The 18,785-nt window shown below is 37.1% G+C and overlaps 1 protein-coding gene across 1 annotated transcript in view; it reads left to right on the top strand.

The window, feature by feature from the left end:
- The first annotated feature begins 6,599 nt into the window (after nucleotides 1-6,599).
- LOC128530156 (helicase ARIP4-like) overlaps nucleotides 6,600-18,785 on the top strand; it is a 37,512-nt gene continuing 25,326 nt past the window's right edge. Inside the window, exons 1-4 of the mRNA XM_053503899.1 lie at nucleotides 6,600-6,866; nucleotides 16,546-16,765; nucleotides 18,076-18,212; nucleotides 18,339-18,461. Coding sequence (XP_053359874.1) covers nucleotides 6,833-6,866; nucleotides 16,546-16,765; nucleotides 18,076-18,212; nucleotides 18,339-18,461 — 514 coding nt within the window. The 5' untranslated portion in view covers nucleotides 6,600-6,832. The remainder of the gene's footprint in view (nucleotides 6,867-16,545; nucleotides 16,766-18,075; nucleotides 18,213-18,338; nucleotides 18,462-18,785) is intronic.

The following is an 18,785-nucleotide window of genomic DNA, read 5'->3' as shown; positions in this document are numbered from 1 at the left end:
GATTTGCAATGTCTCAGCCAGGCACTATAAGGGTGTCCTGCTGACTCATGCACCTGGTCTTAAGGCCACTGTGCATCTAGACCAGTGTTTGAGAAGTGGGTGTAGGTCAGGACTGTGTCTTTGTCTTGCATCAGTTTTGGTTTGCTGTTCTGTTTACATTTCTGATTAACGTTTACTGTGGTCAGTGTTTGCTTCTGCCTTGGACTCATTATCTGACAGTGTCATGTGGTGCATAGGCAAGTTCTTCCATGGCCATGTTTGTGCGAGATCTCTTTAATACACAGAGCGTGGTTGTGATTATGTGGCTTATAATGTTTCTTACATACAGCAAAAACAACTCAATTGTTTATTAAGTCTGTTACCCCACTACCCAACTATTGAAATCCTCCTTCATGGTTTCCCTCCATCTTTCCTTTACAATAGAGGGATATTGTCATGTATGTTGAGTTAGACATAAAATAAGCATGAATTTTGTTTCTTGTTCAGAGGTCGCATTGCTATTTATCAGATACATATCAAATTTTTAGTACTACATATAGGAGCTGGACAGTTGCACTGGACAGTTGAAGGCTAGAAAGTGTTTTTTTTCTTCTTCTTCTTCTAGTGTTAAACTGTCCAGTTTATGTGAGCCAGTGATGAGTCTGATGATAGTCTCTGATTCCTGGTCTTAGTGGACAAAAGGAGAATTAAATGTGTTTTTCACTGTTATAGCCCAAGCATTTCAGGGTTTGATGTTTGTCCATGCTAAGCTTGTTCTTTTGAAGGTTGTGAAAAGTGATTATTTTTTACTATATCATTGCTGACATCTTAAACCAATCTGCCAATCTACCTCTGACCTCTCTTACAAACAAGGCATTTACATTCACAGCCCTGTCACTCATACATGTTTATTATTATTATTATTGTTGTTGTTGTTGTTTTTATCACCATTCTATGTAAACTCACATTTATGTGTAAAATCCCCAAGAGATTACGCACTCACTCACTCACTCATCTTCTATACTGCTTTATCCTGTATTCAGGGTCGAGGGGACCTGGAGCCTATCCCAGGAGGCTTACCTTAACAGCCAATCTTGTAGCAAGAGCGCAATGCATAAGATTGTCTAGATAAAGGTTATGTGATCTCAGTCACTTTAATCCTGATATGGTTGTTAATGTTGCCAGATCGGTTGATTTGACTATTTTACAAACTGCTAATCTCTTGAGACCTCCAGGGTCTGGGTTCGATTCCTGGCCAGGCTTGATTCCCATTTCTGTGTGCATGGAGTTTGCATGTTCTCCCTGTGCTTGGTGGGTTTCCTCCCGGTACTCCGGTTTCCTCCCACAGTTCAAAGGTATGCAGGATGGGCTAATTGGCATTCCCAAATTGCCCATAGTGTGTGAGTGTGTGCCCTGCGATGGATTGGCACCCTGTCCGGGGTGTACCCTGCCTCGTGCCCTAAGCCTCCTGCGATAGGCTTCAGGTCCCCGCAACCTTGAATACATGATAAAGCGGTATAGAATATGAGTGAGTGAGTGAGTGAGTTTTGTCTGTGTATAATAAAAAGACACAAATCAAGTAGTAAAGAAATTTTAATGTCAGACTGAATGGCATTAACAGAACTCCAGCACAAGACTGAACACAGAAACAGTAAGTGTGAAGAGAGGAACAGTAAACTGTAAACATCACAATCTGGCCGAGACCGCATACAGTCCGTGTTTTCCTCCTGACAGCCTGCAAGAGGTTAAAAAAGCAATGAGCACATGACTTTCAAAAACGAATCCTAAGTCACCTCACCACAGTAGCATTTTATTATTTTAACAGTTTCTTTTAGTCAGACTAAGGGCTTTAGTTTTCAGATGTTTGGAGCTTATGCTTTACAGAAACACACTGCCTGCCCTGAGGTCAACCAGTTTAAAAATTAAGATTTGTCTTCAAATCTTTGGTTTGCAGATTTGGGGGAAAGCTATTTTTAGATGAAAATATTGTTTTTCACATTGGATAGTTTTAGCATCAGGTCATCGTCCAAGGATCGTCTGTTGGGCATTAAGATTAAAATTCTGAAAACGGTCAGCAGATTGTTAGTTAATGTATTGAATAGTGATTGACGTGAAAGTCAGCTAAATATGAGAGGAAATTCTGTCATTTCTTTGCTAAAATACCCCTTCGCAAGGTGATCGGACAAAGAAATAAAAAAAGGTAAAAAGCTTGGACCAGATGGACCTGATCTTCTAACTAAGCAGTAGTCAAGTGATCGCGGCCGAGCTTACACTCTGTGCTTTTTCAGCACTTCTTATGAGCATTTACAGGCGATTATTAAAAGTTTAATTTTAATTTTGTTTGTTATTTTTAATAGCTGAATGGCCTGAGCTGATCCAGGTTCGTTTCCAACTTTCCACTGTTCCAACTTTGCCTCCAGATAACACTGTGATTTAATGATGTAGAGGTAATATAGTGCTTGTGTAGTGTCTGTAAATGATATGCACATTGTGTGGAGGCTGCCTTTATTGCTTGAGTCACCAACAGCTGGTACTAAATTTCTAGGGTGTGTTACATACTTGGTCAATAAACCTGATTTTGAACACCTGTTCCCCTGCCCCTTTGTGTAATTATCTGATCAGACATTAATGTGGTAAGAGTCCATTCAATCGGACATTTGGCATAACAGGCATAATTGATCATGGAATATTTGCCAGTGGCAAATACGCTGAAATGGGCATTTTAGAAATTGCTGATATCCCGAGTCTCTTGCTTTTACACAAAATGTTGTTAAAAAAAAACAATCAGTGGGCAGAAGTTCTGCAGGCAGAAACACTTTGTTGATAAAAGAGGTGAAAGGCGAACATCTAGAGTGTTTGAGCTGACAGCAAATCTGCAGTGATTCACAACCACAGTGCGCAAAAAAACAACTCAACATGAATAACATATAAGATCCTGAGGCATTGGACTGCAGGAGAAGACCTCACTGGGTTGCACTCCACCATCCTGTGTAAACACTACATCATTTTGTGCATGTTGATGGGGAAAAACATGACTTGGTCTGTGTCTAATGCATCTAATGCATTGCCCTATTGCCACACTGTTGGCTTTTTGGAAAATTGCTTGAATGAGTTTCATGACTTGTGAGACATTTTTTAATTTTTTTATTGTGTCACTATAATACAACTACAGTTTTTTTTATGTCACCACTATATTTTTTAAATCATGATCATTGTAAAATGTTTTTGTTTAAAGATTCAGCTTTATGTTTGTGAATAAAACTTCTATAGCAAGTTTATATAATGTGCCTGTTGTCTTGAGTATTGTCCTGATAATATTTCCTAGACCACTCACATTTTCTTCAGGAAACGTGTCTCTCTAGTTTTTTCTTACAATCTCTTTTTCCCGATTCTTCTGGTACCCCTTTGAACCCTGTTACCTAAAACAGCCTCATCAGAGGGGGCGGGGCCAGTGACGTAGAGTCACAGATGTGTGAGTGAGTGCGTGACGCTCGTGGATCAAGCAAATAGCCTTAGTGGGGGACTCCAGACTTACAGAGCACAACGGCACTTTTGCAGCGCCACATTGTTTTGTAAGCATTCAATGAGGCTTTAGGCCAGCTGGGTCATCTGCCTTGGATCTATAAGCACAGGCCACTTGGCCTTGTGTGAGTGTGTGTGTGTGTGTGTGAATGAGTAGGATGTGTGTTGTCTATTATAAGGAAGAAAAGATTCTGCGGACCAGTGTGTTGTGCCCTGTCCTGGTGTGGCATCATGCGTGAGTATTGCTATGTATGATTCTTCCTTGCTGAGTCAGAATAAATGAATGACTAGGCTAATTTTATATACCAAGGGGGGATAAGAAAGAGACTGACGAAGTTAAAAGTGTGGGAAAAGATAAATGTAATTGCTTAAAGTGTGCGAATCTTTAAAACTCTGTTCCCTGTTCAGGCTGGTTATGCCACTCCTAAATCATTGACTTATATAATAAGTGGAAAGCAATACATTTCTTTGTCTAAATATTATTTGAAAGGACTTATTTTATACTGAACTCTATAATAATTCAACTGTGTTAGACATAAAAGTAAGTGTCTGGTGTATTTTGTTAATTTGTAAAAAAAAAAAAAAAAAACCTTGGTTCCATATAGTTTCACTTTTATGTCTTGTTGTTTCTGTTGACTTGCAAGTGTAGGAGAGAAATATGTCAAATATATACCCTTCAGCAATAACTGAAAGCTTTTTATGTGAAGTGTGAGAAGGACATTAAGACATTTAAACTTTATATATATTACATGAAACTAGGGCAGGCCTTGGGGGAGTGGTAGGTTGTTAGAACTCTGTGGAAGTGGGTCAAGAAAAAGTGTGGAATAACTGTGCAAACTGTGTGTAAGAAACCAAAAACAAGTACAATTATAGTCAGACTCCTCCATGACTTGGTTGTGGAGAAACTTTTCGAAAGAGAGGTTAACTCAGTTGCAAATATGCATTAACAAACATTTATTTATTATTACTATTAAAATGTATAACAATTATGAATATATTAGAAGTCCATAGTTAACATGCTGTTGACAAATATGTGGACATTAATTCTTGCTTTTAGCTCTGTACTTGGATTCGTTTATAGAAGATATATGGGAGAAGTTTGTGCATTTTCCTTTATTCACATTGGTGCTAAAATATTGTGTGTTTTGTTATATCAGTGTAAATATACTGTACCTTCACCCCCCAAAGTTACAAGAAATTCAAGACTATAAAATGAACATATGATTTTATGTAATTACAGTAAGTAACAACAACATCACCAGCCAATTTATTATTTTAAGACATGAAGAATCAGCTGTTCTAAAACAGTTCTTGCAAGAACAATATAGTCGAGCACATTTTTAAAAACCCACCAGGCACTATGATGAATCTGGTCCTCATGAAGACCTTTCCAGGAAAGCTGGACCAAGACTTACTTCTTTTACATTGTTTTAAAATGTAGACAAAAATCAAAATCAGTAAGGATCCATGGAGTTAGAAGGTGTGTCAAAGTTTTGACTGGTGGTATATATATATATATATTAATCCCATTTCTTTATTATGTTTCTCATGTCTTTTGTACTCAAGGCAATTTTGAATGTTGTAACATTCCCTCTGTGATTATTTTTTTTATGAAAATATTACCACTGATAAATCCATTACACTCATTTAGTCTTTTATAATTCACTGATCACATGCTGATGCTTTTATAATTCACTGATTCAAAGCTTCTGAAAGAAGTTTATACAGTAGTTACTAGGATGAGTAAAAGTCTAATGATGGTGTCTGTTGCATTCTGCTGTCAAAACTGTTCAAGTATACATTATACGATAGATAGATAGATAGATAGATAGATAGATAGATAGATAGATAGATAGATACTTTATTGATCCAGATGGATATTCCAGACATCCAGCAGCAATGGAGACAGTAAAGACAGGTTTGTAGATATACTGTAGTCTGGAAATGTACAAAAAATATATTTGTATTTTCTATCTCCCGCAGGTATTAGAGGCAGATTTTTATTTAACCTAAGGTGACCTTTATATTCTTGAAACTTGCTAATAATCTGACTGTGATTAGTAAAGGAAAGTTTCAATCCTTTTAGTGACTCGGTTCTTTAAATCTCGTTCATCAAAATGAACGAATCTTTTTTTTGTCAATTAGTTCATTTTGTTCTTTCGATCAGAAATAAAATAAAATGTTGCATTTTCAATAAAAAGACCCCCAATACTTTTACATACACAAATTTTGGCTATAGTTCCAGTAATCAAAATATTACAATGCAGCTAAGGATACTATATTATAATAAACAGGATGAGTAGCTCACCTCTCATATCTTCCAGTCTGAGTCGTTCGTTCTTTTGAATCTATTGCACCGCATAGTGTCTATGGGAGTCACGTGACAAAAAAACCCCGAACGACTCGGAGTAGAAGAGGCATTAAGAAAGAATCGTTTAATTCTGTTTCCTGTGCATAACTTACGGAGGTTTCGCGATGCTTCGCGCATGCGCGCCCAGTAGAAAACGAACGAATCATTCTCCGAGACTATCATGCTGACGTATTGTTCTCTTTATAGTAGTCTGTAACTACAGTATCCCACACGATCGGTATTCTTCAACTTTTCAACACTTGTTCTTCAACAAAACACTCTGTTAATACTGTTCACCATGTGATTATTTGTTATGAAAGTCATCAGTACATTTTAAAATATGTAACTAACTAATTCAATTCGACACATTAGCTCAATATATTGTGTCTTGATATGTCAAAAGTTATCGTTTCCTTGTACTCGATATAAATGACACTAAACTCAAACTTTGGATAGGGATCTTGTGTATGAACTACAAATGAACACATTTTTTATTAGACTTTTACAACTACTTTAACTCTGTGAGTGAAGACACAATTAGTCCTTTTTTCTTTTCTTTCCCTCCTCCCTTTGCTGTGAGAAGTGTTACGAAAGGGCGAGGTGTAGTGTGGGGTTACGGCACTGCAGTCGATAACCCCCTTAGACAGGCCCCAGGACCAGCGTGCAGGATTATGTAAGGCGACTGTAGTCCTGCTTCCTGGTTTGTGAGGCTGTGATTCAGACTGAGTGCTGCAGAACAAGAAACACACACACACACACACACACACACAGAGAGAGTGAGGGAGAGAAAACTCAAAGGAGACACAAGAGAAAAAAAAAAAAGAATCAGGATGCAAGTGTAGGTGCAGTTATCAGGACAGACAACGGTTTAGAAAAGAATAAGAAAAAGAAAAGTGCGACAGAAGTTGAGCCTAACGTCTACAGGAAATTCATTTAGAGGGTAGAAAGAGAAAACTAGTTATTTATAAGAAACTGGACATCATGCTGCTGCTGGATGAGTCCGAGTCTCTAACAGGTGCGTGACCTCGTGACACTTTCATGACCTGCTCTGACACTGGCCCAGTAACCCTGTCTGAGTTTCTATAAGCTTCAGCTGTAGATTTAACATAGTGGTTTACAGGTTTAAACAGAAGTGCAAATAAGAAGAAAAGAGAGCAATGTTTTGAGTCTTTAATACTGTTTAGAATTCTGTACATTTGTTTGTTTGTCCATATGATCTAGTACTAGTCCTCTGCATAAACAGTCTAGAGTCAGACGGAAAAATGTATTTCTGCATAAATCAAAAGTTTTGTAACCAAGGATCTCTTTAACTGCATGAGACATTTCCCAGAAATCATCAGTATGTATTTATTTTATTAAAAAACATTTAAATGCATGATAATCTATTATCTGTTTATTATAACTGTAGTCTTTTGTCTAATCTTTGAATCTTCCACTGAAAAAAAACATACAACATTGGCATATTAATATACACATTATTATTATTATTATTATTATTATTTTTATTGAGGTTTGGATTAATCCCATCCATGTCAACGGACCAGACAAACAAAAGGTCTCCAAACTTCAGTTTAAAAATAACTAAACTGTTGATTGCTGACTTACTGCACATTGCATCATAATGTATTTCATATTGGTTTGTTGCATGTGTTAGCAAATTAAGTAATTCCACTCCTTTTTGCCTTAGAATTTAAATATTGATAAGTATAACTAGATCACTTGTTAAAGCGTGTTTAACTTAAAATAACTTGTTACTGTATTTACTCATATTTAAATTGTGAATTATTATTTTCATTTTTTTTGGTTCCATAGATACATACATATACACACATGTATGTATACATACATAATGATATGCACACCAGCACAAAAAAAATCCCATAAAATCTTAATACACATCATATTTATTTAGTGAAATGATAATTAATAATAATAGCGAGAAAATTAAATAGTATCCATAGTTGAACAAAAAAAATGACATGTTCAAAGGGGAGTAGGGTGAAGTGTACTCCTTTTATAATACTATTTATAAAATATGATCAAAACTTCATTCACCTGCATCACCTTGGCATGCTAGAACTGCTTGGGCATGTAACTTATTCCTGAACGGCTGGAAAGTGGACATTTGTGAAGGTGCACATTATGTCATATGGCAAGAAATAGTTGTGTAATATTGCTTAGGGACTTGGCTATGCAACGTTACTGTCAGGGTTATGAGTCTCAACAGAGCACTTGTATCCATTCTGGCCTCTGTGACACACTGGCCCAGTTTCTGGTGCTGGCACAGCATTCTTTCCTACTCTGACTTTCTATACCCAGTTTGAAAGTGGAAATGTGAGACACTAATAGATATCAATTAACTAATAACCAGAGCTGAGATCTGTGAGACACTAATAAGTACAGGCTGCTGTACGTGTGTCTGGCAGTTTTGTTTGAAAAGAAAGTTGAGATTTTTTGAACACGTGGAGGTGATTTGTGATTATTCCTTTACTAATCACACTCCACTTTTTACCCAGTTATACTCTACGTAGAAGCTCAAATATTTCCATACCGTAAATGGGATTTTCCCATACGTTAAATGCCTTGGGACACACCCTCTGAAAGAAAGCATCGAGTAAATCTTATAGCATAGTTTAAATTTGTAGAAACATCTGTAGATTTGGTTGATGCTTCTGTGCTTAACCATTGCTTTCAGTTATGATGCATCCTTTTTTACTGAAGTGTGTTTGGTTTTGATAAAAACAAAGTGGTACGTGCTGTACCTATGAACACACATGTTGTGTAACAGCTATTGGTTCAGTTACATAAGCGTCCCTGCTTCTCAAACCTAGCCCTGTGCGTGCGTGCGCGCATGTGTGTATGTGTATGTGTGTGTGTGTGTGTCGTGCCTGCCTGTCTGTGGGTTTCAGAGGGAGTTCAACAGTAGTCCATTTTATTATAGGACACATATTTTAAAATAAGAAAGAAACATAACAGCATTTTCTCTTCTGTATTTTCTTGCCATAATTACTATTGTAATATTTGTACCTTGCAACCCTCAGGGGATAAACCTTCCTGTTTAAACTTCGAGCGCGAAAGCCAAAATTATAATGCATCACCATATTTTGTAAGTAATGTAAGTGATTGTGATCAACAGGTTTATAGTTTAAAATTTTTACTTTTGTTCACTTCCATATTGAATGTAATGTTACTCATGAGAACTTTCTAGACAGTTTTGGTTGTTTATCATAATAACTTGTGTTTACACATGTGGCCATATTTTTTAGACTTTTACTCAGTATTGTTTATCCTAAGTTTACAACAGTGTCTGTCGGATTTAAATAACAAACAGCAGAGAGAGTCATCAGCACCAGCACATGGATTCTGCTGTATCTGCGAAGACAGTAACAGACTGTAAAAATATTTTTTCCTCGCTTCAGCATTTTCCAAATATCTACTGAATGCAGGCAAGTTCACTTACGTACAGCAGCTGCTAGTTTAGTCAACTGGGAGTTTTGCTTCAATGATCTTGTGACATAAAAGGAAGCGGCAAGTTCTGTTCGCTCACTACATGTGACAGTATGTGATATATGTGGAAAAAACAACCCTGTTTAAATCATTCCTACATTACTATAAAGCCATGGTGTTGGCAATATCATGCTTTTCATCTTGGGCTATAATCATAAGGAAATCATGACTAGCTCCAAATACCTATATATATATCAGCACATTTATATATATATATATATATTAGAACAAATGTCACCTTTCAGCAAGATTATGACTGAAAGCACAAAATCCAATTCAGCACAGTTATGGTTACAGAAGAAGAAGGAGAAATTAATTTTCAACAATATTGTAAGATATCAAAAATTCCATAAGTGGATGAACAGAGTAGTGATTACCCTGTGTTGCATAATGTGTCTGGGTGTAACTTATGTAACACGCCAACTGCCTCTGGCTTTCAGCTTCTCAGACATTAAGGGTTGAACTCTTTGTGTAGGATGGCCGAAAAGAAAATGCATGCAAAACAATAAGATTTAATTTAATAAGATTTAATTTAAACTATCTACTTGTAAGATTGTAGGCATAAAATAACTAATTTACCAAAAACAAAACAAAAAAACCCACTCGGCTGCTGCTTACCTAAAATGCCACACAAAGAGTCTTTCTGAGTGTGAATCAAGGAGAAAATATTTAATTTATTCCAGTACGCACTTAGTAGCCTTTTGTGTTTACCAGAAGCCCCTTTAACACAGCTGGTTCAGAGCAGGAATATCTCCCGTCCTTGCGCCTCGACATGTTTGCCAGGAACGGAGGCAGAATTCATTCTTGCATCCTTATGCCGGTGTAATAGGAGACCTGCACGGAAGGGAGAACACCGTATCGTGTAATGGGGGCTGATGTAATGAGATGTGTGTGTCAAAAGGTTTAAACAACAGTAACTAAAGCTGTAGAGCATTGAAAACTGAAAATGATCTAAAAAAGATCAGCTGAGATTGAGAATAAGTAGCAGTACCAGGATTTTTTTATTGCATTAAAATAATTTACATGTTTCGAAGTGCAATTGACAGCATTGGGCTTAGTTTAGCATTAAGAGATGCAGTAAGATTAAAAAATAACCTTTCTTGATGAATCCTGCCTTCTACATAATGATTGCTGAAAAGAATTCGGATTCGTATATAATTGGTTAGGTTGCCAGAGCTGTCAAATAAGAGAGAATCTTCTAGTAGGACTTAAAGGCAGCATGGAATTTCTTCTTCTTCTTTTTTTTATTCATTTATTTGCCCACTTTCGTGCCTCATTTATAAGAAAGCGGACATAGTGAGCTTCAAGCCGAGCACTGGGTTTTATGGTTGATGTACAGTACAGTACATATACACAGCAACCACCGCAAGACTTATGCCACCCACCCTTGTTGTTTTGAAAGCAATGGTATGTTCAGTATTTCCGAAGCATGTGATACATTAGGTCTAACAAGATACTGATGCCGTTGTGCTAAATGCCACACCTACTCTGAGAGAGGAATGCCACAGGTTCTTGGAAAGCATACACTGTGGTGGCTTAATCTAAATTCATGGGTTCTGTGTGAAATACCAAGAGCTAGGGGAATTGAAACATTGAGGCTTTATAGTTCAATTTCTATGTTAAAGGCGTTAGTAACTGCTTTATTCTAAGCAGGATTAGCAGAGGATCCTTAGGCTGTCTCAGGAACACTGAGCATGAGGGTTAGAAATACACCCTTGATGGACCGCCAACTTAAGTCTCCGAATACTATCAGTCTGAAACTTTGTCAAGGGAAATCAGTATAGTGAGCTGATACAGCAATATGGAAGAGAGGCCAGCGTGAATTTAGTAGATTGTACCACAAGTGAACAGGTAAAGATAAGTAAAATATAACTGGTCTTTTTCTGTCCACTATTATTGAGCCTGTGCACAGTGCCAACTCAGATTTTGATTAGAAAACCGATTTGAGACACGTTTGTAAAATACGCAAGCCGTATCATGGTCAAAGTCAGTAAGAATAAATATTTCCTTATTTTGTTGTCTGAGGAGAATATTCACTGCAAGTCTTGGCCTGTATAAGCTTTATGTTATGAATTGTGCTGCTGCCACTTGTTTGACCGGTGGTAATTGTGCAGGTGTATAGCTGTTCCTCTTGAATGCACGTAAGAATGTGTTTGTGTGTGCATGTTAATGCATGATTATTAGGTCGAGTTGCCTAACGTGTTAAATAATATCGTATTAAGCAGGAATGTCATTTAATTGAACAAAAATTGAATTATAGTAATACTAAGTCACATGGTCTCCTATGTCTCCAGCAGATTGTGACAGTAAAAGTGCTGAAGGCTGCTGTTACATAAATGGCACACCATGATTACATAACCCTTTGGCTTCTAAATGTACACTCACCCCATTTCTGAATTGACATTTTCTTTTATTAAGGAGGTGGGACTGGTAGAGCATGCTTTTAAAAGTGGTCCATATCTAATCAAAGCTTAACATTTTTACTTCCACCTTTAATTTAATCAGTGTAAGGGTAATAATTCAGCACAAGTTGTGTGTGTGGGTTGTTTGGTACTATTGTTTGTAATCCAGAGGATTTGAAGAGTGGACAATTTTAAATGTTGTAAAATGTTAAAATGTAAAATATTACTGTGTAAATGTACCTTAAAAAAATCCATTGTTTGTTGATACAGTGTGTGTATAGCTATAGAAAACACAAGGACAAAGTAAAAAAAAAAATGGAATTTTAATATTTATTACATAAATCCACATTTGATCTGACGTCAAAGTCAGACAAACATAACAAAAAGTATCGTGTGGTTGTGGAAAAGATGTTACTTACTTTAGAAGATTATTGGCCTTTGTTCCAATTGGCCTCAATACATTAATAAGCATTGGAATAATAGTGGTGAACTAGAAGAAATAAAGTTCTCAGATCACAGATCACTTACTGTACATACAGAGATCACTTATGATTCACGTATCGCCACACTGACTCCAAAATCGAGATTCCAAAAATATTTTTTACATTTATTATAGAATTGAATCAGACGACCAACTGGAGACCAAAATTGGCTTGTTTTCAGTTTAATTGCGCATGACCGGTAATGGGCTGATCATCCTCAGATATAAATGATTCTGTACCGATCGCAGAAGCTTCCGAGTGGCGCAACAGATTTTTTTTTATGTATCAAAAATCACGCATGTTAAAAGCCTCTGATCTGCCTTTTTCTCCAAGCTCTGTGAACGAGTCTCAAACCCATTTATTACACCCACTTAACACCTGTCTCTAAACCCTGTGAGCACTAATTTAAAAACCGTATGCATCAGAAGGCCCCGTGCTCGCAGCCACTTAACCTGTGCACACACTGTCAAGTTAAGTTTTGAGTCTTTGGAGGCAAAAATTTCCGGTTCTTTATAATCCTACAGGAGGTACACTGAATTATTTGCTAAGTTGGTTTAGAAATAATACTTATGGCGGAGGACAAAGATACTCGCCGCTTAGTTAAATGTTAAACTCTTGTATTTGAAGCTCAAATGTTCAAATGCTGCGTCTGGTTGTTAAGTAAGAAAACTAATATTATAAGGAAGGGGCTACATTTAATTACTTAATGTTTCAGATGGAAAGGTCTAGACTCAGCAACATTATGTGACAATAAAATGAAGTCAGCTGATGACCTGAATGTACAGAATGACCAGGTTATTTCATCAATTGAGTTTTTCTTTTCTTTTCTGGTGGCACAGGCATATTTCAGGGTAACAATGCCAAGATTCATTGCATCTTGGCAATGAGAGGGTCTGCAAGCATAAGGGATTAATTTATTACCTGAATTTGGCCACCATTTAAAGTCTTTAAAATGTGTTGGAGAAGACTTCACATGAGTTTGAACATCCTAGCATCAATACAAGATCTCAGTGCAAAAATGAAAGCATCTGTGGACAGCAATGTCAAAAATGTTTTGACATATTGCATAAGGTATTTATAACAATGCCATGTGGCGCAATCAAAAGCTAAAAGTAGGTCAAAAAATATATTAAAATGTGTGAGTTAAATCAACAGATACAGTTAGTATTTATCTTGCCAATATTTCTGTTTTTTGCATATGGCCCGGTCTTTAAAACTGCTTGTATGGTATAGTTTTGGAAAGAGCTGGTATACTGTGACAGATTTAGTGACAGATAAACTCCCGGACTAACTTATTCCGAGCCCATCTAACCCCTTGACACAATAACTTCTTTACAATTCTGTGTGTTTAGCAGCCTGTCATATGTCTTAGCCTGTTTGTTGTGTGTATTTTCCTGAGTTCATATGCTGTTTATCAGCCCTTATATAACATCTCTCTATGCCATTGTCTTTGTCACCATGGCATCACACAGTTTTCACCTCCTCGTTAGCTCCCTTGGATTACCATTGGCCGCTTTCCATTCTTTTTCTCGAGTATTGTTGCTATGTCAGTGTACCTTTGCAACAAACCCCCAGGTTCTGACAATGGAAAGATAAAAGGTTTCAGTTTCAAGCCTAGCAGCAATGAGTAACTATTTGCGTATTATCAATGTGCAACTGTGCATGTTCTCACTTCATTGGGAAGTGTGTATGTATTTATGTGTCGCTTTTTAGTAATCAGTTTTGAAGAAACCATATATTTCAACAGAACATATTCATTTGAAAATGTGGGTTTTGTTGATGTCAACATGAGAGCAAGAGTTTTTAAAAGCATGTGTCCTTCAAACCTTTGTATGAACTATTCCTGGTAATTACAATGAGATTTGCAAAGGCTATCCAACTGTCATTTGATAAAAAATGCACTCTGTTATGACATTAAATAAAATGAAAACACATCTTTTTTGTGATTCATACTTCCATGGCTGTTCCAGTGAAGTAATATTACATATTGACTGAAATTACATGTCATTTTATTTAAGATTTATTAATCCATCAGTTTTATTAAATTAAATTGTATAATTAAATTGTAAATTGTTAAATTTTATTACATTAAATTGTACTGAAGGTACTATATTACATGGATATTCTGCATAAGGTATGCTATAAGGAGATTAAAAATAGCTTTCTTTAAAAAATGTTTTAAAACTCGCTGTTAAAATTAAGGAAAAAGAATTACATATAGTGATGGCAACACAGAGAGGGAGAGACCAACATGATTAATATGAAAGACAGGTGATGGCAAGATAGATACAGAACATTTGCATAGAAACAGCCATTTGCATACACCCTTCAGCCATAATATTAGGATCTCAAAACATTAATGCAATAACTATGATCATTAATTCATTACCAGGAAACTGGTAACAGTGGCATAGTGGTTAGCACTGTGGTCACGCATCTCCACTGTGGGGATGGAGTTTGTATGTTCTCCCTGTGCATAAGGACCAAAAGCCAGCCCGTGCTGTCTGATCCCACAGAAAAGTCAATGTAGCACAAATCGCTGCAAAAGTCATGCTGGGTTTTATAGAAAGGTTTTAGAACACTGATGCATCACAGCTTGCCACACATGGTAAATGGTAAAGAGGTGAAGTTTGCTGTCCTGGCCTCCGAACTCCATAGGCCCAAATCTAATCAAGCACCCTGGACAAACAAGTTCAATCCATGGATGGCCCATCCAACAACCCACAGCATCCAAAGAAATCCGCTGCCAATGTTCCGGTGCCAGACATCACAGCATACTCCCAGAGGTCCTGTGGAGCGATGGCCCAATGACCAGACCTGCCCCATTGACAGAAGGGGGACCCAACACCTAGGTAGTGATAATGGTAATGTAATTACTGTTATGGCTGACTGGTAGTGATATCATTTCTTCAAACATTACAGAAACTTCATACTGAAGAATATTGATAGCTTTGACAACGAGGGAAGCTGAACAAGGCTCATCTTCATCGGTCTTACCCCACGTAATGCCTAAAATGGAATGCGTTGGGTAGAAAAAAAAAGACTGCTGTTCTCTCTCCAAGATTTATTTAGCTCACCTCCCCTCCTTCCCTCCTTGACATTGTAATCTAGAAATATGTTTTAGTCTAAAGTCTGAACTTTTCAAATGTATGGATCTGTGCAATATATACTTTGTCTCCAACTCTGTCTCTCTTCATCTAACACGTGCATGCGCACACACACTCATATGCCCTCAGAACTTTAGTGTCATGTCATGTACAGTAGCACAGACATTGGCAGATTGCTTTTAGAGGGGCGGGTTATGTAACTTGTTTTCAGACTTGTAGAATACCAGCCCCCGTGCATTATATAAATAATTCATCGTCCCACACCTGCTGTTTGTATACATGCATGTATGTGTTGTGTATGTTCAGATAATACAGTTTTAATATAACGAGAGCTATGAGAATAAAAAGGAAAACAAAAGGTCTGGCATGAAAGGCAGAAGACAGGGGTCAAATATTGTTTTATTTTGTTGTTCTGTTGTTTCTCTCAGTGTAAACAGTTTGACCTCTAAGAATTTGGCCATGCTCAAGTGTGGCGTGATGATCATTTTTATAAACTCAGGCAATTTTTGAGAGGTTATGCAACATGCAAAAAAATAAATAATAAAACAAAGGGGAGTCCATGTGTATCCCTGAGTGGAAACTTAGTTAATTTTTTACAGTATCATTCAATACACCCTGACTGGTGCAGGTCATCATGTGCACCTTCACATATTCATTCATACGTCGGGCCAATTGACCATATCCACCTACTAGCATGTTATTAAGAGGCCACTATACGAGCGTGTAAAACACCACACACAGACAGTAATCCAAGGTCTGAATTAAAACATTTGGAGCTATGAGGCATCACCGTCCCACCAAAAAGTACTTTAAGCTTTAAACATTAAAATGTTGCTTAAAAATGCTAAAAATTAAAAATCTAAAATTAATTTACACATTAAACTTTTAACATTTCTAATTTTAAATTTAGACTTTCTTTACTTTAAGACAAAAGACCAAAAAAATGTTTTGCAAAATTCTGACATCAGACAATGGTGTAAAAAAATGTGGTAAAATGATAATTAAAATAGATAACAGTAACTACTTTTAACACATTAGTTAAAATTAAAATCATGTTTTAGCAACGAATAAAGGCTAGATCTAAGTGGTGACCCATGCATTAACATCCTATTAACATCCTAATAATATTGTTTATTGTAAAAAATATTCTATAAAAATGCCTCTCTCTTTAATCGTCTTATTCCGTGTCTCTGTAGATCAGGGTCAGAGTGGGAACTATAGCTCTGAAAATGAATCTCAGGGCAGTGATTCTTTGGCATGGACCTGTGGCCTTCCATCTTCTTCTCCCTCAAATGAGACTCCAGCACCAATGCCATCTTGCCCTCTGTCTCACGTAGAAGAGCACAGTCCCAATCTGGGTCCGGACAGCACCAAGACGAGAATCTCAAAACCTGCTCACATGCGGAGGAACATCAGGTCTGTTTACTCTCTTTAAAAACTACTTCTAAAATTATCTAGTACTGAATGACAGCTAGTTATGCTATGTGTTGGATGGACCCAATTGGCCATTAGATTTTGTCGTGAGATGGACAAACAGAAATCGAGAGGGTGCATACGATAAGTATTTACTTTCTTTGCTATGAAACCCCTAAATAAGATATGGTCCAACCAGTTACCTTCACAGTCCCATAATTACTTGATTAAGGTCCGTCTGTTTGCAGTCAGTGTCACCTAATGTCAGTTTATATACACCTAGTCTGAAAGGCCCAACATGACGACCAACAAGCTCTTCAAACAGGTCAGAGACAAAGTTGGCAAGGTAGAGATCGGTGTTGGGTTGTTAAAAAAATCCTGAAATTTGAATATCCTACGGAGCCCCATTTACTCCATTATACAGTAGCTACTGTAACAACAAAACACCATCCAAAACTCACAGGCCGGGCAAGGAGGCATTGATCAGATATGTAACATAAACCCCTCTGATTACACTGAAGGAGCTGCCAAGATCCACAGTGAAGATGTAATTATCTGACCACAGGATCACCACTTTTTCAGGTTTACTGGTCAGATGAGTCTAAAATTGAACTTTTTTCAATACCATGTGTGGTGATCCTGTGATCAAATAATTACAAGTGCACTGTGAGACATGGTGGTAGTAGCATCATCCTGTTTGGGACTGAAAAAGTGGTCAGGATTGAAGAAAAAAAGGATGAAACTAGATACAGGGCAATTATTAAATTATTTTAATCTGCCTGATAAATTTTGCCTTGAAGAATGGTCAAAAACACCAGTGGCAAGATGTGCTAAGCTACAGTAATAGAGACATACCCCATTACATGCTGTAATTACAGCACAAGGTGACTCTTGAAAGTATCGAAATTTGGGTTTGAATCCTTATGAACAACCCAGGTTTCTGTTTGTTTGTCTTAATTATTGTTTGTCTCACAGTAATAATTATTTGTTTCTCAATAAATAAAAAAAACAACGTATTTTCAAATTCATAAGTGAGTTTTATAAATCAAATGGTACGAACCTTCCAAAGATCCATTTTGATGACAGGTTGTAATGCAGCAAAACCAAACTAATCTGATCATTCATTTGAAAATATCTCCTGAAGGGTGTTATGCGTTTTGGTACTAGAACCCCAATAAACGCTGCTTGTCCTTTGGCTATTACATTTGCAGTCTATATTCAGCTAAATAACTGGCTTATATGTTCTTTTGTATCATTAATACCTTCCACTTCTTTTCCCATTTACCCATCCTCTCATCTATTTTCTCTATTAGGAAGCTGTTAAAAGAGCACCACTTGGATGCAGTAACTAAAGTGGCCCAACTTGAAGAGTCGGAGAGACTCAAGCGCCTGGATCAACAGAGGATCAACTTAACTGTAGCTCCCGAGCTTGTGTATACACACACACTAGGTAATAAACACTTATTATTTTTCATTTCTTATTCTTATTATTCGCTGCCTGTAAAGAAATTTGATGTTTTACCTGTTAGTGTTTTTTTGGTGTTAATCGTAGGAATGAATGTTTTTGTTTCTTCAGGGGATCTATGCGTAAGTGTGACTTATGGCTCCAAGGAAAGTGCAGCGTGTGTGCAAACAAGCAACAGCAGTAACGCAAACAGCACCAGACCGTCAGTGCTCCAAACAACTGCCCGTAAAAGAGGTCAGAAACACAACCCTTCATTCTATTCTCCATTCGTTTTTTTGCTACAGTATGTGCAGTAATAAGGATTTCCATATAACTGTTTATACTTTATACCCATGCTGTGTATATAACACTCGTAGTGGCACACTTGGCAAGATATACCAGATTCTATACGTGTGTGTGGGTGAGAGAGAGAGAGAGAGAGAGAGAGAGAGAGAGAAACTGGAACTGTGTAATAGGTGTGTTTGCTAATGGTTGTGTGGCAGGTGTCATCTCTGCCTAGGTTACATAAGCCTCTTTTGATGTTTTAGTCAAGCTTGTGTAAGCGCCATTAACCAACTT

Source organism: Clarias gariepinus, chromosome 9 (genome assembly GCF_024256425.1).
Source record: "Clarias gariepinus isolate MV-2021 ecotype Netherlands chromosome 9, CGAR_prim_01v2, whole genome shotgun sequence".
NCBI classification, from domain to species: Eukaryota; Metazoa; Chordata; class Actinopteri; order Siluriformes; family Clariidae; genus Clarias; species Clarias gariepinus.
Note: the sequence above shows the minus strand (reverse complement) of the source record. Positions and strands in the feature narration are given on the sequence as shown.